At 49.4% G+C, this 21,848-nt stretch overlaps 1 protein-coding gene across 2 annotated transcripts in view; it reads right to left on the bottom strand.

The window, feature by feature from the left end:
- Positions 1 to 5,246: 5,246 nt before the first annotated feature.
- The window catches only part of LOC116983722, a 41,890-nt gene continuing 25,288 nt past the window's right edge, over positions 5,247 to 21,848 (bottom strand). For both annotated transcript variants that reach the window (XM_033037496.1, XM_033037497.1), the window contains exons 15-20: positions 20,580 to 20,694; positions 18,170 to 18,307; positions 16,406 to 16,572; positions 15,387 to 15,475; positions 7,558 to 7,772; positions 5,247 to 5,559 (exon numbers count right to left, since the gene is read on the bottom strand). In XM_033037496.1, the coding sequence (XP_032893387.1) occupies positions 7,565 to 7,772; positions 15,387 to 15,475; positions 16,406 to 16,572; positions 18,170 to 18,307; positions 20,580 to 20,694 (717 nt within the window). In that variant the 3' untranslated portion in view covers positions 5,247 to 5,559; positions 7,558 to 7,564. The remainder of the gene's footprint in view (positions 5,560 to 7,557; positions 7,773 to 15,386; positions 15,476 to 16,405; positions 16,573 to 18,169; positions 18,308 to 20,579; positions 20,695 to 21,848) is intronic.

Raw genomic sequence — 21,848 nt, forward strand, 5'->3', positions numbered from 1 at the left:
ACTCCCTCGTAAATATAGCCAATGAACTGGCCTCAACTACCTTCTGTGACAGAGAATTCCACAGATTCACCACTCTCTGTGTAAAAAATGATTTTCTCATCTCGGTCCTAAAAGATTTCCCCCTTATCCTTAAACTGTGACCCCCTTGTTCTGGACTTCACCAACATCGGGAACAATCTTCCTGCATCTAGCCTGTCCAACCCCTTAAGAATTTTATAAGTTTCTATAAGATCCCCCTCAATCTTCTAAATTCTAGCGACTACAAGCCGAGTCTATCCAGTCTTTCTTCATATGAAAGTCCTGCCATCCCAGGAATCAGTTTGGTGAACCTTCTCTGTACTCCCTCTATGGCAAGAATGTCTTTCCTCAGATTAGGATTTCCTTCGCTCCATAGATGCTGCTACACCCGCTGAGTTTCTCCAGCATTTTTGTCTACCTTAGAGATAAGATTGAATCTGGAGAATTGTCAAACTGGTCGGAGAACAAGGATGGGGGAGGGATGGAGAGAGAGAGAGGGGGAAAGCAAGGGTTACTTGAAGTTAGATGCCGCTGGGGTGCAAGATGCCCCAAGTGAAATATGAGGTGCAATATGTGGGAGTTGGTTATTACCGTGTCCGAGTTGAACGAGCCGTGACCCCTCAGGTAGGCGACGACTCGCAGCTGACGATGTTCGGGACTCCACGCCGTCCTGTTGAGATGAGATGGTTCAGCGGTGCTGGCCGCCTGTCCCGCGGGCCGGCTCCGGCCCCGGCTCCAGTCGCCTGTGGGGATGGAGGAGGGGGTGGTCGGGGCGCAGCGGTGCGAGTCCAGCCACAGCAGGAGCAGCGCAAAGGTGCAAGACGTCTTCACCCCGACGCCGTGCATCTCGCATGCTGTGTGTGTGAGGCGGTGGCTCAGCGGTGTCCGTGATATAGAGTCGAGGCACCGCTCCTCCCAGTCACCTACTGACAGACCCACGTCAACCTCGCATCACCCCGGCATCTCTCTCCCACAGCGCTCCGCCCGTTCCTTAGTCAGAGGCTGGTGAATCTGTGGAAAAATCACAGCCACAGAGACAGCAGTGGAGGCCAAGTCTGTGGATATTTGAAAGGCAGAGATAGATAGATACTTGATGAGTACTGGCTCGAAGGGCCGAATGGCCTACTCCTGCACCCATTGTCTATTGATCATAGAGTCATTGTGATACAGCGTGGAAACAGGCCCTTCGGCCCAACTTACCCACACGGGCCAACATGTCCCAGCTACACTAGTCCCACCTGCCTGCGTTTGGCCCATAATCCCTCCAAACCTGTCCTGTGCATGTATCTGTCTGACTGTTTCTGAGACAGGTACCTGCCTGTATTGGGGATCCCAACGTTATGTTGGGATAGTCGCTCCTCAACTACCTCCTCTGGCAGCTCGTTCCATACACCCACCACCCTTTGTGTGGAAAGAGTTACCCCTCAGATTCCTATTAAATCTTTTCCCCTTCACCTTAAACCTGTGTCCTCTGGTCCTCGATTCCCCAACTCTGGGCAAGAGACTCCGTGCATCATCTACCCGATCTATTCCTCTCACGCGTTAGGGGTTACGGGGAGAAGGCAGGAGAATGGGATTGAGAGGGAGATATAGATCAGAGATAGTAGACTTGATGGGCCGAATGGTCTAATTCTGCTCCTATCACTTATAATCTCACTATTTACTATTTGTTCAGTTCGTTGATAATTCTTTCATCGGGTAAGTGCAGGTTCACCAGGTTAATTCCCGGGATGGCGGGACTGTCATACGCTGAGAGAATGGAGCGGCTGGGCTTGTACACTCTGGAGTTTAGAAGGATGAGAGGGTATCTCATTGAAACATATAAGATTGTTAAGGGTTTGGACACGCTAGAGGCAGGAAACATGTTCCTGATGCTGGGGGAGTCCAGAACCAGGGGCCACACATAATTTAAGAATAAGGAGTAAGCCATTTAGAACGGAGACGAAGAAACACTTTTTCTCACAGGGAGTGGTGAGTCTGTGGAATTCTCTGCCTCAGAGGGCGGTGGAGGCAGGTTCTCTGGATGCTTTCAAGAGAGAGCTAGATAGGGCTCTTAAAAATAGCGGAGTCAGGGGATATGGGGAGAAGGCAGGAACGGGGTTACTGATTGGGGATGATCAGCCATGATCACATTGAATGGCGGTGCTGGCTCGAAGGGCCAAATGGCCTACTCCTGCACCTATTGTCCATAGTAATTATCCTTGCGTTTTGTGTCTATCTTCGGTTTAAACCAGCAACTGCAGTTCCTCCTACACAGACTTATGTTAGTGTTGGATTCACGTCTTGTAAACCAGGAGCAAGCGGAGGCTGAACTCAACAACGCTGGAGACAGACACAAAAAGCTGGAGTAACTCAGCGAGACTGGCAGCATCTCTGGAGAGAAGGAATGGGCGACATTTCGGGTCGAGACCCTTCTTCAGACTGAGAGTCAGGGGAAAGGAGAACGAGAGATATAGACGGCGCTTAGGACAAACGGATGGAAGATATGCAGAAAGCAAAAATAACCAAGGACATGTAGAGGGACGTGGGAATGGGCTCCACATGTTCTTGCTCATCGTTGACAATAGACAATAGGTGCAGGAGTAGGCCATTCGGCCCTTCGAGCCAGCACCGCCATTCAATGTGATCACGGCTGATCATCCCCAATCAGTACCCCGTTCCTGCCTTCTCCCCATATCCCCTGACTCCGCTATCTTTAAGAGCCCTATCTAGCTCTCTCTTGAAAGCATCCAGAGAACCGGCCTCCACCGCCCTCTGAGGCAGAGAATTCCACAGACTCACCACTCTCTGTGAGAATAAGTGTTTCCTCGTCTCCGTTCTAAATGGTTAAGAGTTGCTTTCTCCATTTCTTCATTTGTCCTCAGCATCATCTAAATCTCTCTCTCCCCTGACTCTCAGTCTGAAGAAGAGTCTCGACCCTGAACGTCACACATCCCTTCTCTCCAGAGATGCTGCCTGTCCCGCTGAGTTACTCCAGCACTCTGTCTCTATCTTCGGTGTAAACCAGCACCTGCAGTTCCTTCCTGCACAAACTGTTGGATTAATGTATTTTGAAAGACGGGGCAAGCTGAGAGAGTTAACTGGACAACGCTGGAGAGGTCGATATATCCCGTAGGCGGTTTTATCTTCAATGCCCATTCGGTACAAGACTCAAACACACCTGGCTTTGTCATTATTGTCTTGATTTAACCGTTGGGTATATATTTAGCACAACACAAAGTGCTGGAGAAACTCAGTGGGACATGCAGCATCTGTGGAGGGAATGGGCAGAGTTTCGGGGCAGGATATATGTTTAACTGTAACACACCGAACAGTACAGGAGCAGGTCCTTCGGCCCACAATGGCTGTGCCGAAATAAACTAATCTCATTATTCCTGCACGTTATGGCCATTCCCTCAAGTTCAAGTGAGTTTATTGTCATGTGTCCCTGATAGGTGTCCATATACTCTAATATAAATATATACACACATGAATAAATAAAATGATAAAGTGCAAATAACAGATAATTGGTTATTAATAATCAGAGTTTTGTCCGAGCCAGGTTTAATAGCCTGATGGCTGTGGGGAAGTAGCTATTCCTGAACCTGGTCGTTACAGTCTTCAGGCTCCTGTACCTTCTACCTGAAGGTAGCAGGGAGATGAGTCTGTGGCCAGTCTGTCCCTGCACTTTCATTAAAAGGTCTCGGTAAACGGTACAATAGTATCGGCCTCCTCCTCCAGCCCTGGCGACGCGATCCAGGCCCACACTAGCGCCCTGTGTAATAAACACACTATCAGGTTGCAGACACGTGGAGGTCTTTCATTTAAATCTGCACTCCTGCACAAAATGGGTGGAACATTGAGCACCTTTGATTATCCACCTTGCTGCAGGAGGGAGATAGGGGCGGGACCCTGCTCCAGACTGACTCCAGCTCTTGTTTAAGAAGGAACTGCAGATGCTGGAAAATCGAAGGTGCACAAAAAAGCTGGAGAAACTCAGCGGGTGCAATTGCACCCGCTGAGTTTCTCCAACTTTTTTGGGACTCCAGCCCTATCTAGCTCTCTCTCCAGCCTGTTATAAAAGACTGTTTGTAAAAAGACTGAACCCTCAAGAGGCCCACCACCCCCCCCCCCTCCCCACACAGAAACCTCCCTCCCCCCCCTCTGATCCCAATCCTTACCCCTGTTGTAACCAGATTACCCTGAGTTACTCCAGCACCTCCTGTCTTCTTTTGTAAACCAGCATCTGCAGTTCCTTCTTAATTTCATTTCCATTTTCAAAATTCATTTCACTTGCACTTTATGTGCAATGTGGCGAATAAAACCGTATTGTATTGCATCTGCGGTTCCTTGTTTCTACATTAGATGAAGCAAGTCTGAAGAAGGGTCTCGACCAGAAACATCGCCATGTTCCTTCTCTCCAGAGATGCTGCCCCGCCCGCTGAGTTACTCCGGCATTTCGTGCCTACCTTCGATTTAAACCAGCATCTGCGGTTCTTTCTTACACAAGAAACGCCCGCAATGTTGCAAGTTGTCTGAAGAAGGGTTTCGGCCCGAAACGTCGCCTATTTCCTTCGCTCCATAGATGCTGCTGCACCCGCTGAGTTTCCCCAGCAATTTTGTGTACCGTCTCCCTTTCCAATCCCGCCAACTGGTTATTCATAATGTTGGGTGCATCCAATGCCAACTAGACCAGTGCGGGCGAACGATCTCAGGGCAGCATATGGACTATTTAGAAACATAGAAAATAGGTGCAGGAGGAGGCCATTCGGCCCATCGAGCCAGCACCGCCATTCATTGTGATCACGGCTGATCGTCCCCTATCAATAACCCGTGCCTGCCTTCTCTCCATATCCCTTGACTCCACTAGCCCTAGAGCTCTATCTAACTCTCTCTTAAATCCATCCAGTGACTTGGCCTCCACTGCTCTCTGCGGCAGGGAATTCCATAAATTCACAACTCTCTGGGTGAAAAAGTTTTTTCTTACCTCAGTCTTAAATGGCCTCCCCTTAAGTCTAAGACTGTGTGGCTCCTGGTTCTGGACTCGCCCAACATTGGGAACATTTTTCCTGCACCTAGCTTGTCCAGTCCTTTTATAATTTTATATGTTTCTATAAGATTTCCCCCTCATCCTTCTAAACTCCAGTGAATACAAGCCTATTTACATCCATCCCTGTGGAAAATCTCCCACTTTAGTCTGGAAGTTGACAAATAAATCTTTTCAGAAGGGGGGAAAAGAGCGCAGAATGTTGTTTTCAATGTACACTCTTTATTCAGCTGAACACCTGGGTGTGAATGAGCCAATTAAGACAGGTCATAATGCCAATGGTTCTGGTGGTTTTATCAAGAGTTGCCAGCGATGATGTACGAAAGTGTGCTGCTGGGGTCAGGGAGTCTCTATGTCCTTTCCCACTTCCCTGGAGAGCAATCCCACGTGGAAGCCTGCCGAAGAGTTCTGCAAATAGAAATGGTTGCCTTCCGTCCAGTGAATTGTCTTCCCAAATCGTTATTAGTTCATTTCAGTAGCACCGTCTTTAAGTCAGCACCATCTCCAGCAGGAACCTGCATGAAAGACAATAGACAATAGGTGCAGGAGCAGGCCATTCGACCCTTCGAGCCAGCACCGCCATTCAATGTGATCATGGCTGATCATCCCCAATCAGTACCCCATTCCTGCCTTCTCCCCATATCCCCTAACTCCGCTATTTTTAAGAGCCCTATCTAGCTCTCTCTTGAAAGTATCCAGAGAACCTGCCTCCACCGCCCTCTGAGGCAGATAATTCCACAGACTCACAAGTCTGTGTGAGAAAAAGTGTTTCCTCGTCTCCGTTCTAAATGGCTTACTCCTTATTCTTAAACTGTGTGTGGCCCCTGGTTCTGGACTCCCCCAACATCGGGAACATGTTCCCTGCCTCTAGCGTTCATAGAATAACTAGGAACCAGTTCACACTAGTCCCTAGTTATCCCACTTTCTAATCCACTCCTCTACACACTAGTGGACAATTTACAGAGGGGCCAGATTAACCTGCAAACCCGCACGTCTTTGGGATGTGGGAGGGAGGAAACCCACGCGGTCACGGGGAGAACGTGCAAACTCCACACAGACAGCACCCGAGGGCAGGATCGAACGCGGGTCTCTTGTGCTGTGAGGCAGCGGCTCTGCCCGCTGTGCCACTCACTGTGCCTCAAAGGGGCCATAAAATCAGCAGGAGAATAATAGTAGACAAAAGTGCTGGAGAAACTCAGCGGGTGCAGCAGCATCTATGGAGCGAAGGAAATAGGCAATGTTTCCCTTTATCCTGGGTAGACAAAAATGCTGGAGAAACTCAGCGGGTGCAGCAGCATCTATGGAGCGAAGGAAATAGGCAACGTTTCGGGCCGAAACCCTTCCGGGTTTCAGCCCGAAACGTTGCCTATTTCCTTCAGGGTTTCAGCCCGAAACGTTGCCTATTTCCTTCACCTCATAGATGCTGCTGCACCCGCTGAGTTTCTCCAGCACTTTTGTCTACCTTAGATTTTCCAGCATCTGCAGTTCCTTCTTAAACAGGAGAATAATGCAGCAGCTCTGTGAGGAACAGGAGTGTTATTTTAATCATTTTCAGGTGAATCAAATGGACTGTGAAAGCTTTTTGCAGCGAGCCGTCCACATGTTTCATAATATTCCTGATTCCCTATTGATTTTAACTGTACAGGAGATGGGTGGACAACAGGCCGATGGTTTACTCTGCTAGCCCAGTGATTCCCAACCTGGGGCCATGGAAATTTCAGGGGAGCCACAGAAACATTTTGGGATTTAGGGGGCCACAGGTTCAATGAAGGGGGCCACAGAGCTACCACCCTGTTGCCTCCTAAATTTCAGTTCTAATAAATTTAAATATACGGAGTTGAAATATTTTTAATGTTTGTGGAATAGAATAAACTTAGAAAATAGGTGCAGGCCATTCGGCCCTTCGAGCCTGCACCGCCATTCAATATAATCATGGCTGATCATCCAGAATCAGTAACCCGTTCCTGCTTTCTCCCCATATCTCTTGAGTGTACACAGAGGCCCATCACCGAATTTGATATTCTGTATCCTATCCCTGCCTTCTCTCCATACCCCCTGATCCCTTTAGTCACGAGGGCCACATCTAACTCCCTCTTAAATATAGCCAATGAACTGTGGCCTCAACTACCTTCTGTGGCAGAGAATTCCAGAGATTCACCACTCTCTGTGTGAAAAATGTTTTCCTCATCTCGGTCCTAAAAGATTTCCCCCTTATCCTTAAACTGTGACCCCTTGTTCTGGACTTCCCCAACATCGGGAACAATCTTCCTGCATCTAGCCTGTCCAACCCCTTAAGAATTTTGTAAGTTTCTATAAGACATAAAAGAGAATATATGTACAATTAATAGACACTGATATTTTTATGGAAGGTATTATAATATTGAAGTATTTCTTTGCCGCTAATAATGTCGGGGGGGGGGGGGCACAAAAACATTAAAAGATCCCTAGGGGGGCATGAGCTAAAAGAGGTTGGGAACCACTGTGCTAGCCTGTATCTCGGCTGCTGCAAGTACCTGGGCGTTAGGCTCCCCTGCAGGTGGGAGCGTGATACTGGGGCTGCAGCCACGTGTTCTCCAGCACCCGCTGTGGATTCACGCTGTCGGCGCTGATCGATGTGGAGATGGCTTCCTGGGACCTGACCGAGTAGCTGGCAGCCAGCAGCCCCATCCTCACACAGGTGTGGGTCTCCTGCCCCGACAACAGCCCAGCGATGATCCCCGCAGTCAGGCTGTAAAGACAAGGCCAGTGTTATTGAGCAATGGAGACCCGGGCATCTCAAAGTAATAATGCCCCTGTCCCACTTAGGAAACCTGAACGGAAACCTCTGGAGACTTTGCGCCCCACCCAAGGTTTCCGTGCGGTTCCCGGAGGTTGCAGGTGGTTGCCGGAGGTTGCAGGTAGTGGAAGCAGGTAGGGAGACTGACAAAAACCTCCGGGAACCGCACGGAAACCTTGGGCGGGGCGCAAAGTCTCCAGAGGTTTCCGTTCAGGTTTCCTAAGTGGGACAGGGGCAAAATGCAGCAAGCTTAAAAGAAGACCAAATCAAAGGAACATATTGTGCAGGGAAGGAACTGCAGATGCTGGTTTAAACCGAAGATAGACACAAAAAGCTGGAATAACTCAGCGGGACAGGCAGCATCTCTGGAGAGAAGGAATGGGTGACGTTTTGGGTTGAGACCCTTCTTCAGACAGAGTCAGGGGAAAGGAAAAGGAGAGATGCAGACAGCACATGGAACAAATGAAAGATATGGAAAGCCCAACAATAACATTGGAGCATTGTGGGCTCCAGTTTTCCTTGCTCATCGTTGCTTTTCCCCCATATCTTTCATTCATTTGTTCGATGTGCCATCTATATCTCTCGTTTTCCTTTCCCCCGACTCTCAGGCTGAAGAAGGGTCTCGACCCAAAACATCACCTATTCCTTTTCTCCAGAGATGCTGCCTGACCCGCTGAGTTAATCTAGTTTTTTGTGTCTATTAAAGGAACATGTTCTTTGTTCACAGAAGCCAACCAGAGGGTCTTTCTGACTGTTTACTGGCACCATACAGTGGCCAGGTATGTTGGTGATTGAGGAATGGTCTAACACATTCATCTAGAGATGGATCACCTCCAGAAATGATCAAAGACATACAAAAAGCTGCAGTAACTCAGCGGGTCAGGCAGCATCTTTGGAGAAAAGGAATAGGTGACATTTTGGGTTGAGACCCTTGATTGCCAGGTTCATGAGGTGGAAGGACATTGTTCTATAGACAATAGGTACAGTAGGCCATTCGGCCCTTCGAGCCAGCATCGCCATTCAATGTGATCATGGCTGATCATCCACATTCAGTACCCCGTTCCTGCCTTCTCACCATATCCCCTGACTCCGCTATCTTTAAGAGCTCTATCTAACTCTCTCTTGAAAGTATCCAGAGAACCGCCCTCTGAGGCGGAGAATTCCACAGACTCACAACTCTCTGGGTGAAAAAGTTTTTGCTCATCTCCTTTCTAAATGGCCGACCCCTTATTCGTAAACTGTGGCCCCTGGTTCTGGACTCCCCTCAACATCGGGAACATGTTTCCTGCCTCTAGCGTGTCCAATCACTTAATAATCTTTTATGTTTCAATAAGATACCCTCTCATCCTTCTAAATTCCAGAGTGTACAAGCCCAGCCCCTCCATTCTATCTACATATGACAGTCCCGCCATCCCGGGAATTAACCTCGTGAACCTACGCTGCACTCCCTCAATAGCAAGAATGTCCTTCCTCAAATATGGAGACAAAACTGTTCAACAGACACAGCATGACTTCTCTGCATTTTAACCTCTAATTGAGCCCATTCCTATTTTTAAGCTTATCCAGGAACAAATGAGGCAGCTATTTCTACATGGATTTACATTTATAATGCGGAATTAGTAGAATCAAAGGCGAGAGATTTAATTTTTGCCACAGTTTCGTAATTTCCAGCCTCTACATTTTGTGAACCTTCTGATCTTTGCAAGACGGCACAAGGAGCATTGAGAAAGTGGAAAGTATGACATCAGTGTTTGTATAATAATCATATTGATGCTGCTTCTGTTGTTAAGGACATTAAGATGGGATATTGTGTTTGATTTTTAGTATCTTAATGTTTACCAATAAACATAGCAACCAATTCTGATATCAATGAATGAAAGGACTCTTCCCCCTTGAGCCAAGGAATACCTGCTTCCATTTCTCAGCCCATTGCCAGGGAAATCTTCCCCACTGTGAATCTATGGGAAAATGCATCCATTTCTTCACTGAGATTAGATTAGATTCCTTTATTGTCATTTAGACCTTTCGGTCTGAACGAAATGTCGTTGCCTGCAGTCATACACAATAATAATAAATAACAAAACATACAATAAACACAAATTAACATCCACCACAGTGAGTTCACCAAGCACCTCCTCACTGTGATGGAGGCAAAAGTCTTAGTCTCTGTCTCTTCCCTCCTTGTTCTCCCTGCAACAACAATGAATACAACGTTATTAAGGTACACAGAAAAGCTGGAGAAACTCAGCGGGTGCAGCAGCATGTATGGAGCGAAGGAAAAAGGCAACGTTTTGGGCCGAAACCCTTCTTCTGAAGTAGGGTTTCGGCCCGAAATGTTGCCTTTTTCCTTCGCTCCATAGATGCTGCTGCACCCGCTGAGTTTCTCCAGCTTTTTTGTGTACCTTCGATTTTCCAGCATCTGCAGTTCCTTCTTAAACACAATGTTATTAACTTTGGCTTCACCTGCTTCTTGACTTAGTAATGGTAGCTCTTTGGGGTCATAGCTATCATAGCTATCCACCAAAACCTTCATGTTCTTACGTTCAAGGAGCAGAATTAGGCTGTTCGGTCCATCAAGTCTGCTCCAACATTCCATCATGGCTGATCTATCTTTCCCTCTCAAGCCCATTCTCCTGCCACCCTCTCCCCACTCACCGACAGCCTTTGCCACCTAGTTCTAGACTCCGCTAGCCTGGTGAAAGATTCTGCCTGTCTATGTCCTCTGACTTTTCTGACCGTTTGGTAGGACATCTCTTGGCCGCCTTCATTCCAGGTGGATTAACCCCAGTCCATCCAATCTCTTCTTATAACTGTAGACCTCCATTCCAGGCAACGTCCTCGTGATTCTTTACTGAACTCTCTCTTTTGCTGCTCCATCCTTGCCATTGTGGGGCGACCAGAACTGTAGACAATGCTCATGTGCGGCCTGACCAATGTTTAGTCCAGCAATAGACAATAGGTGCAGGAGTAGGCCATTCGGCCTTTCGAGCCAGCACCGCCATTCAATGTGATCATGGATGATCATCCCCAATCAATACCCCGTTCCTGCCTTCTCCCCATATCCCCTGACTCCGCTATCTTTAAGAGCCCTATCTAGCTCTCTCTTGAAAGCATCCAGAGAACCTGCCTCCACCGCCCTCTGAGGCAGAGAATTCCACAGACAACACAGCATCCCGACACTGGCACATAATACCTCAGCCTATGAAGGCAAGCATGCCGAATGCCGGCTCCATCACTCTGTCCACCTGTGCTGTCACTCTCACGGAGCTATGAGCATGCACTCCAAGAACCCTCTGCAAATCAGCGCTCCTTAGGTCCCCAGCATTTACTCTCCTTGTCCTAACAAAATTTGCCCTCCCAATAAGCATTACCTCTCACTAGTCCGAATTAAATTCCATTTGTAGCAGCCTCTCACGCTGATCCGTCAAAGGTTCATGAGTGATAGCAGCAGAATTAGGCCATTCAGCCCACCAAGGTTACTCCATTGGGGTATCCTTCTTCAATATTCACTAGATATATTCAAGTTAGAGTTGGATAGAGCTCTTTGGGCTAACAGAATCAGGGAATATGGGGATAAAGCAGGAACAGGGTACTGATTGGGGATGATCAGCCATGATCATATTGAATGGTGGTGCTGGCACAAAGGGCTGAATAGCCTACTCCTGCACATATTTCCGATGTTTCTATCTATGTCTCATCCAAGTCACTTAAATATATTATAAAACACAAAGGTCCTGGCACTGATCCTCTTGTTCCTGGTGTGGAAAGGATGGGGATGTTACGGAGGTAACTCTGTACATTCACCCACCCCATCAACGCAAACCACACATTTATTTAACAAAATAAAAAGCCTTTGCTTTGGCTATTTCTCACACAGTTTCCCATGTTTGATTTGACAGATTTGGGAGCCGTGAAAGAAAGATTCTATAAATTCTCGCCATCGTATCTCACAGAATATTAATAAATGTGAAATATTTGAGGGCTGAAAACGAGAGCGGTGTCTGATTCAGATTCAGATTCAGATTCAGATTCAAACTTTATTGTCATTGTGCAATGCACAGTAGAGACAACGAAATGCAGTTAGCATCTCCCTAGAAGAGCGACATAGAATATGAGCAATAAATAAATATATTTACGTGCATTCAGTCATAGTAGTGCAATTATTATTTTTTCCTGGTGGAAGGAGTGTCCGGGGGGGGGGGGGTGATTGGTAATCACCGAGGTACAGTGTTGAGTAATGTACCAGCCGCAGGGAAGAAGCTGTTCCTGGACCTGCTGGTCCGGCAACGGAGCAGCGCCTGGCCAGCACCACGAGGAATAAACGGATCACATTCCACTGCGGCTCGGAGGCCATTGATCTCAGATTAATGTGGCAGGATTTAACAGATGCACGCGAAAATCTCTGACTTTCATACTTTTGAAACCACAGGTGTATTAGCTTCCAATGAATGGGTTTGGTGCGGATCGCAGCGATTAACTAAAAGTGTCGGCTTAACTAGTTGTTGCGAGGACAAAGAGTGGAAAATATTGGCCATGGTGAGCAAGGAGGCACCGAAACAGGGCTGAGGGAAGTGAAGAGGACAAATGTGGCAAGGAGGCAGAAGAACACAGAATGCTAGGGGCACGGGGACAAATCCTCCTGCCTTATGACTTGTCACCACTGCCTCGCTCTACCCAAGGGGCTAACACTTGGTTGTGGGGTAATTCCAACACAGGTCAAGTGTTTAATTCCATTTCACATTAATTGATGGTAATGGCCCTGTCCCACTGTACGAGTTCATTCCAAGAGCTCTCCCTAGTTTGAAAAAAAATCAAACTCGTGGTAAACACGGAGAATGAACGTAGCGGGTACGTCGGAGCTCGGGGACGTCTCTTAGCGGCTCGTAACGCTAACGGTAGGTACTCGGGAAACGCGGTAAGCTAGGGAAGGCTCGTGAAGATGTTGAAAAATGTCCACGAGAGCCCCGAGTACCTGCGAGCGGCCATTACCGTAAATCCGAGTTCGAATCAGGGCAAACTCGGGAGAACTCTTGGAATGAACTCGTACAGTGGGACAGGGCTTTAAGACTTTACCAGAATGCTGTAGGAAGGAACTGCCGATGCTGGTTTACACTGAATAGACACAAAATGCTGGAGTAACAGGCAGCATCTCTGGATACAATGCATTCCTTCTCTCCAGCGATGCTACCTGTCCCACTGAGTTACTCCAGCATTTTGTGTCTATCTTCAGTGTAAACCAGCATCTGCAGTTCCCGTAATTACAGTGTTCTATCACCAGATGCTGCCTGGATGAGAGGCTTTCAGCTACAGCGAGAGGTTGGATAGACTTAGATTGTTTACTCTGGAACTTTGGGGAATCAGAACCTTTTTTCCCCCAGGCCTCACCGCTGGGGAACGGTGTGTGGGGCTGAGCAACAAATCCAACCTTATCTGTTGCTCTCTGGTTCTGTAACGTGGGCATTCCCGATCTGGCACAAATCAACTTGGCGAGTCTGGCAGATTCTCACACTGACGATAAAACACGAAAAGCTGGAGTAACTCAACAGGACAGGCAGCATCTCCGGAGAAAAGGAACAGGTGACGTTTCGGGTCTGGACCCTTCTTCAGATCCTGCGCTCCCAGAAAAAAATCCACGCGGTCACGGGGAGAGCGTGCAAACTCTGTATAGACAGCACCCGTAGACGGGATGGAACCCAGGTGTCTGGCGCTGTAAGGCTGCAACACAACCGCTGCGCCACTGTGCTACACTGATTGTGTTGTTGCAATATGGTTTTACCGGATTCTACGCAAAACAAAGAATTTTACGGTATCCGGGTGTAGGCGACAATGAAGTAGCGCTGAACCGTTGAGGTCGGGGAGGAGATAATCCCGTGCGGTGAAGATGCCCCCAGCCAGGGTGGATCGAGCAAGAGGCGGATTCCTGGCGTGGGAGTGTGAGCGGCCTGCGATCAAAGCCGCGGCTGGCTGTGCAACCTCCTTGGATGTGAGCGCCGGGCGAGAGGGAACAAGTCTGTGGCCAGGATTGGAGATCCCACGCACGTGAGCTTAACACGAAGGAATTCCACCCTTTCACCATCCGCGGCCACAGCGGCTCCACGCTTTTGAAGACAGCTAATCCAGAAATGTGGAAGAAAACCACCTATGGCTTGGTCAGACTTCTTGACGCTTAGGACTGACAATGTAAGTAAGTTATTAAATCATTCTCACATCATTTATTCCTGTACAGTATCATCCTGCGCATAGTTTGTTAATTCACTTCTTCTGCACTAATCTGCAGCATCAAAGGAAATGCCAAGTTTTTTAGCACTAATCCCTTCAAACCAGTGCCATTGTGTCATTAGGGTGGGCAGGTGATGGATGCAGTTACTACAGAATGAGGCGAGATTAGACGGCAGGTTTAAGGATATTTCTCCTTGGCCTTTGAGTGCATTTATTTTCCAGTGCATCTTTTCGCACTTCAAGGAGTTTCTACAGATGAAAAATCTAGAGATTGTGCATCACAGTGTGTGGTTGCAACTGGGATCCCGTTCACAGGGAGAGTGGAGAATCCCATCGGATTGTCCCGGGACTCGATTGTGCGGGCATCACTGATGTGCCGGGTCTCAGAGTCATCGCTCAGTCAGCGTGTACAACTAAATCGTAGATGTTCCTCTGTCTGTGTCCCATGACAAATAAATCTGATCAACAATATAGACTGGAGCCCAATCATCATTTCCTGGATTTCCTCAGTTTGTGGGGATTTCATTGTTGATGTTACATTTCTTCCGGGGGTGCCCCAGTTTAATCGGTCCTTTGACAATCTTCCACTGTGATCTTCACACTCTCTATCACTTGCTGGAAGTGATTTGCAAGTTGTCATCATCTCTGTACTTCTCTCGTTTTCATGTTTGTGTGTACAAGTTGGCGTTTCTCTTGTGGGAATAGCGTCTCAGGTCAGGATCGGACCCGGGTCTCTAGTGTTGTGGGGCAGCGGCCTAACCAGCTCTTGAATCAGTATTGGCAGGAGCAAACCCGACCGACGCAAGCTGACCAACACGAGTGGCGTGAACACAAGCCGTTACCTCCCTGTGCTGCACTTGACACGCGTTTGTCGTCGTGGTCACCGGCCAGACCCTGGCACAGTGCCACTGTCGGGTGCAGAGGTGTGGGGTGACTGTCGGTGTACAGGTGTGGGGTGGACGTGGGGTGAACAAGGGGTCAGTGTCGGGGGCTGAGGTGTGGGGAGAATGTGGGTCGTGTGGGGTAGGTCGGGTGAACAAGGGGTCAGTGTCGGGGGGCTGAGGTGTGCGGAGAATGTGGGTCATGTGGGGTAGGTCGGGTGAACAAGGGGTCAGTGTCGGGGGGCTGAGGTGTGCGGAGAATGTGGGTCGTGTGGGGTAGGTCGGGTGAACAAGGGGTCAGTGTCGGGGGGCTGAGGTGTGCGGAGAATGTGGGTCATGTGGGGTAGGTCGGGTGAACAAGGGGTCAGTGTCGGGTGCGGAGGTGTGGGGAGAATGTGGGTCGGGTGAATGTGGTGTAACTGTAAGGTGCAGAGCTGTGGGAGGGGGGAACGGTGAACTCTCCTACCAGTCACCAGCTCCAGAAACGTTCAGCACCTCCTCCGCTCGGACAGCGATGGCTGGGTAGTGGATTGCACAGAGCTGACCCGCTGACGTCTGCCACAGAACACAACTGAATCAATAACCATAGTCACACTCAGCCTCGAGCCCTTAAACTACCCCTTAGGGCAAGGGGGCAGCCGCGACAATGCGTGGACACCCATGCAGGACGTCACTGAGAGGAGGTGGTCAGAGGCTGACTGACCCCAGCTGCTTCCACACTCCCATTCCCACTCCTGATCCGCCATTTCCCTGCCTGGTTCAATGTTACACTGGCAGAAGTTGGAAGGGAAAATGCTTCCGCTGTAAACGTGGCCTGAGTAAGGAGGCGACTGTCGGTGGGAACAGGAATCCAGGACAAGCGGGAATGTGGAGTGAGCAGGGGGCAGAGTGAAAGAGGGGCAACAGCTGAAACATGGAGCGTGTGAGAAACACACAGAGTGGGGGGCACTGTGAGTGAGCAACTCAACGTGAACTAGGGCCCACAGTCAGAGCGGGGTGAAGGGGCCCGGGGTGAATGGGGCCCGGGGTGAATGGGGCCAATGGAGCGAGCGGGGTGAATGGGGCCGGGGGTGAATGGGGCCAATGGAGCGAGCGGGGTGAATGGGGCCCGGGGTGAATGGGGCCAATGGAGCGAGCGGGGTGAATGGGGCCGGGGGTGAATGGGGCCAATGGAGCGAGCGGGGTGAATGGGGCCCGGTGCGAGTGAGCAAGAACCTGGATTGTGAGCGGCCTGGGTCTGTGTCTAGTCTCCACTGTGCATCATTGGCTGATGTCACGGTGAAGTCGGGGAACTCGCTGTGTGGAGCGTTACGGAGGCGGGTAACACAGGGACGTCCGAGAAACATCCGCCGGCCCTCTGGTTACGCTGGAGAGGGTGAGAGGCCAGGCATCTGCCGCTGGCCAGTGAGGGCCCACGCTGACCGGTCAGGAGACCCATGCTGAACTGACGGGCTCACGTTGACCGGTCGGGGGGTCCAGGCTGACCTGAGGGTCTTTCCTTGGCTGAAGACAGATGGTTCCTTCCTCACTTGTGCTACACAGGAGCACTCCTTCACGCCCCAGGCTGACGATCACACACTGCAGGTGCTTCAGCAACGGCCGCGACATCTCCAGGGCCGCGTCGATGACTCTGTCCAATTCCCGCGGCAGCTCTGTAGAGGAGGAAAGCCGGGTGACAATGTGGCAGTGTCAGGCCGAGAGTAAAAGCAGCATGTTGTGGATGCAGGCTGTGGATGCAGCCTCTGGCACTCACACTAAGACACAGAGCCGTGCCCCTCACACTACCCAGCCACACAGCTGCAGAACGGCATTCTGTCCCCTGCCCCTGCAACTCACATACAAATACTCCTCAGACGCCCGACCCGCTGAGTTACTCCAGCACTCTGTGGTCTACTCAAATCAGCTGAGGCACAGTGGCGCAGCTGGTAGAGCTGCTGTTTCACAGTACCAGAGACCCGGGTTCGATCCTGACCCCGGGTGCTAACTGTGTGGAGTTTGCACGTTCTCCCTGTGACCACGTGGGTTTCCCCCGGGTGCTCCGGTTTCCTCCCACATTATAATGATGTGTGGGTTTGTAGTTAAATTGGCCCTCGGTGCACTGGGAGTAGGTGGACAAGTGGACAACATCGGATGTGGAGGAAGGAACTGCAGATGCTGGTTTACAGCGAAGACAGACACAAAAATGCTGGAGCAACTCATCGGGACAGGCAGCATCTCTGGAGAAAGAAGGGTCTCGACCCTAAACGTCACCTATTCCTTTTCTCCAGAGATGCTGCCTGACCCGCTGAGTTACTCCAGGATTTTGTGTCTATCGTTGGATAATGTAATAATAATAATAATAAATTTTATTTAATGGGCGCCTTTCAGACATCTCAAGGACACCTTACATAGATTCATAGAAATAAAAACATATAATCAGAATAAAATAAGTAATAAAGACATCACAGAGACACAAATTAAAAAACAGAATTCAGTCCAAAAACAGAAAATCAAAAACACAATGTGAAGAGAGAGCAGCGGCAGCCAAAGCGCGCCAGCGTTCACTCTCTATTCACGGCAGCCATCTTGGACACAGACTTACAGGATTACATTAGACAAAAAAATCATCCCCCCACAGTGGATAGCACTGTGGGGGAAGGCACAATGTCCAGTCCCCACCCCAAGTTCACCCCAAAGTCAGGCCTATTGAGGCCACCGCAATTGCCTGTTCGGAGGCCCGATGTTCCTGGCCGTTCTCACCGGGTGGAACTAGTGATCGCGGGGCTCGGTGGGCTGAAGGGCCTGTTTCAATGCTGTATCTTTCATTCAAAATGTACTTACACATGGAGTTCAGTTCCCAGTGTAATGGCACATTTAGCATGGTCCACGGGTTACCTGCCATTACTGGGAGTGCCATCATGTTAATACCCTCATGTTTAGTTTAGAGATACAGCGCGGAAACAGGCCCCTCGACCCTCGGTCGCTGACCAGCGATCCCCGCACATTCACACTATCCTATACCCACTAAGGACAATTTTTACATTTACACCAAGCCAATTAACCTACATACCTGTGTGTCTTTGGAGTGTGGGAGGAAACCGAAGATCTCGGAGAAAACCCACGCGGGTCACGGGGAGAACGTACAAACTCCGTATAGACAAGCACCCGTAGTCGGGATCGAACCCTTGGTCTCCGGCGCTGCATTCGCTGTAAGGCAGCAACTCTACCGCTGCGCCACCGTGACCGCCAGTGCCTAGTCTATGGATTTACCTGCCGTTACTGGGAGTCCCAGTGCCCGGTTCATGGCCTGTAGTTCCATCAGGTTGGGGGTGGTGTAGGCAAGGGCTTTCCAGCCATCCGTCAAAAACGGTTTGCGAGCGTTGCAGGGGTCTGTGGGCTCGAACAATACTGCGGAGAAACCGATGGACAAAGTATGTCAGGACTTGGGATGTCAGGACTGTCTTATGAAGAAAGACTGGATAGACTTGGTTTATACTCTCTAGAATTTAGGAGATTGAGAGGGGATCTTATAGAAACTTACAACATTCTTAGGGGGTTGGACAGGCTAGATGCAGGAAGATTGCTCCCGATGTTGGGGAAGTCCAGGACAAGGGGTCACAGCTTAAGGATAAGGGGGAAATCCTTTAAAACTGAGATGAGAAGAACTTTTTTCACACAGAGAGTGGTGAATCTCTGGAACTCTGTGCCACAGAGGGTAGTCGAGGCCAGTTCATTGGCTATATTTAAGAGGGAGTTAGATGTGGCCCTTGTGGCTAAGGGGATCAGAGGGTATGGAGAGAAGGCAGGTACGGGATACTGAGTTGGATGATCAGCCATGATCATATTGAATGGCGGTGCAGGCTCGAAGGGCCGAATGGCCTACTCCTGCACCTAATTTCTATGTTTCTATGTTTCTATCACCCCTCCTGTTGCAAGCCTATCCGCACAGAAGCTCAAATCAGCATTGGAGGAAAGGTCCCGTCCTGCAATTATTCATGGTCTCCAGAGATGCTGCCCGACCCCTCTGAGTTACTCCAGTGAGACCACACCTGGAGTATTGTGTGCAGTTTTGGTCTCCAAATTTGAGGAAGTACATTCTTGCTATTGAGGGAGTGCAGCGTAGGTTCACAAGATTAATTCCCGGGATGGCGGGACTGTCATATGCTCAGAGAATGGAGCGGCTGGGTTTGTACACTCTGGAGTTTAGAAGGATGAGAGGGCATCTTATTGAAACATATAAGATTATTAAGAGTTTGGACACGCTAGAGGAAGGAAACATGTTCCCGATGTTGGGGGAGTCCAGAACCAGGGGCCACAGTTTAAGAATAAGGGGTAAGCCATTTTGAAAGGAGACGAGGAAACACTTTTTCTCACAAAGAGCGGTGAGTCTGTGGAATTCTCCGCCTCAGAGGGCGGTGGAGGCTGGTTCTCTGGATACTTTTAAGAGAGAGCTAGGGAGGGCTCTTGAAGATAGTGGAGTCAGGGGATATGGGGAGAAGGCAGGAACGGGGTACTCATTGTGGATGATCAGCCATGATCACATTGAATGGCAGTGCTTGCTTGAAGGGCAGAATGGCCTCCTCCTGCACCTATTGTCCAGCACTCTGTGGTCTACTCAAATCAGCATCATTGGTTCTTCAGCCCTGCCTGAGAAAGCCGTGGGTGGAGACTCTTTGTGCTCGATGCCCCATTACGCTGCACTGATCCTAAAGTCAGTGTTGACATTGCAGTGTGTAAAGGCACAGGGTGCTGGAGTAACTCAGCGGGTCAGGCAGCAGCACTGGAGGACATGGATAGGCGATGTTTCAGTTCGGGACCTTTCTTTAGTCCGAGTTACTCCAGTACTTTGGGATCTGCTCGCAATTCCAGCATCGGCAGTTCCCTGTGTCTCCATTTTGCACGGCTGTGTTGCATTGGACCACTGGGAGAGCACACAAACATCGACACGAAATGCTGGTTCACAAGTGATAGGAGTAGAATTAGGCCATTCGGCCCATCGAGCCTACTCCGCCATTCAATCATGGCTGATCTCTGCCTCCTAATCCCATTTTCCTGCCATCTCCCCATAACCCTTGACACTTGTTCTAATCAAGAATATGTCTATCTCTGCCTTAAAAATATCCACTGACTTGGCCTCCACAGCCCTCTGAGGCAATGAGTTCCCCAGATTAACTGCCCTCTGACTAAACAAGTTCATCCTCACCTCCTTTCTAAAACAGTGCCCTTTAATTCTGAGGCTATGACCTCTGGTCCTAGACTCTCCCACCAGTGGAAACATCCTCTCCATATCCACTCTATCCAAGCCTTTCACTATTCTGTATTCTATGCCTTTTATTATTCTGTAAGTTTCAATGAGGTCCCCGTTGTAACTCAGCAGGACAGGCAGACTCTCTGGAGAGCAGGGATGGGTGACGTTTTTGGGTCAAGACCCTTCTTGGGGGTCACGCCCCGAAATTTCACCCATTCCTTCTCTCCAGAGATGCTGCCTGTCCCGCTGAGTTTTTTGTGTCCACCTTCGGGGTAACCCAGCATCTGCAGTTCCTTCCTGCACTAGGGCACACAGATTCCTTTATCAGTATCCCACTGCTCCGTGTAGTCATCAGCTCATCCGCAAGGATAGCCAGGCTGCTGTGCGTTCGTTATCCCGACACGCGGACCGCTGCCCGACGCAGTCCGTTACCTGGAATGCCGTGCTCTTTGGCAAAACTGCAGACGTAATTGATGGTCGGTGCGGGAATGTTCCCATCCAGACAGATCACGGAGGCTGATCGGATCTGCTCTTCAAACCTGGAAACCTAACAAATGACAAGCAGCCGAGATGTACAGAGAGAAAGAATCACGTCGAGGGGGGGGCTCCCCGCGGGAAAGGTGAAAGGATCGGAATCTCACATCAAGCATTTTAGCTTGCAGACTGCAACGACCAGGTTCAGGAATAGCTACTTCCCCACAGCCATCAGGCTATTAAACCTGGCTCGGACAAAACTCTGAACATTAATAGCCCATTATCTGTCATTTGCGTTTTATCAGTTTATTTATTCATGTGTGTATATATTTACATCATGGTATATGGACACACTGATCTGTTTTGTAGTCAATGCCTACTATGTTCTGTTGTGCTGAAGCAAAGCAAGAATTTCATTGTCCTATCAGGGACACATGACAATAAACTCTCTTGAATCTTGGTTCTTGAATCTTGATTCTTAGTCCCACCTGATACGGGCTGGATCACGGGGCCAAGCCCACAGCTCACCCACTGCTCCTGGTTTTAACCTCACCCCGCTGGTGGCAACAATGTGAATCACGCCACATACCCTCATCATAACTTTCAGCTTCACTGAACATACCTCATTGCACAGAGTCAAGCAAGAACAAGGCTGGAGACACAGGAAATTGCAGCATTCAATGTTTGAATTGAAATTCTCCAATTTCAAGTATTCCCGTTCCTCCCTCCGCCCCCCCCCCCCCCTTCCCCCCTCTCTATCCCTTGCTCCTGCCCCGTACACAGTATCTTCCGCCATCTCCCACCCCGCTCCTTCACCCCTTTCCCACTCTCATCTCCCATTTTGGAGATTCCCATTTCCCCTTCATCTCCCCTCTCGTTGCCCCTCGAGGGTCAAGAGCGTTTTATTGCCACATGTCCCAGGTAGAACAATGACATTCTGAAGCAGCAGTAGCACAACAGAATATGTAAACACAGCAGGGTCTCCACCAGAAACGTCACCCATTCCTTCTCTCCAGAGATGCTGCCTGTCCCGCTGAGTTACTCCAGCATTTTGTGTCTATCTTCAATTCAACCCAGCATCTGCACCTCTTTCCTACACACGTTCTCTCCCCTATATCCCTCCCTCCAGCTTTACATGTTACTCCTGCATGTATCATCTCCCTGTCTGACACCCTCGTCTCTGGCACCTCTAGCCTCTTCACCTACCCCCCCCCCCCCTCCTCACCT

Source organism: Amblyraja radiata, chromosome 19, assembly GCF_010909765.2.
Source record: "Amblyraja radiata isolate CabotCenter1 chromosome 19, sAmbRad1.1.pri, whole genome shotgun sequence".
Lineage (NCBI taxonomy): Eukaryota > Metazoa > Chordata > Chondrichthyes > Rajiformes > Rajidae > Amblyraja > Amblyraja radiata.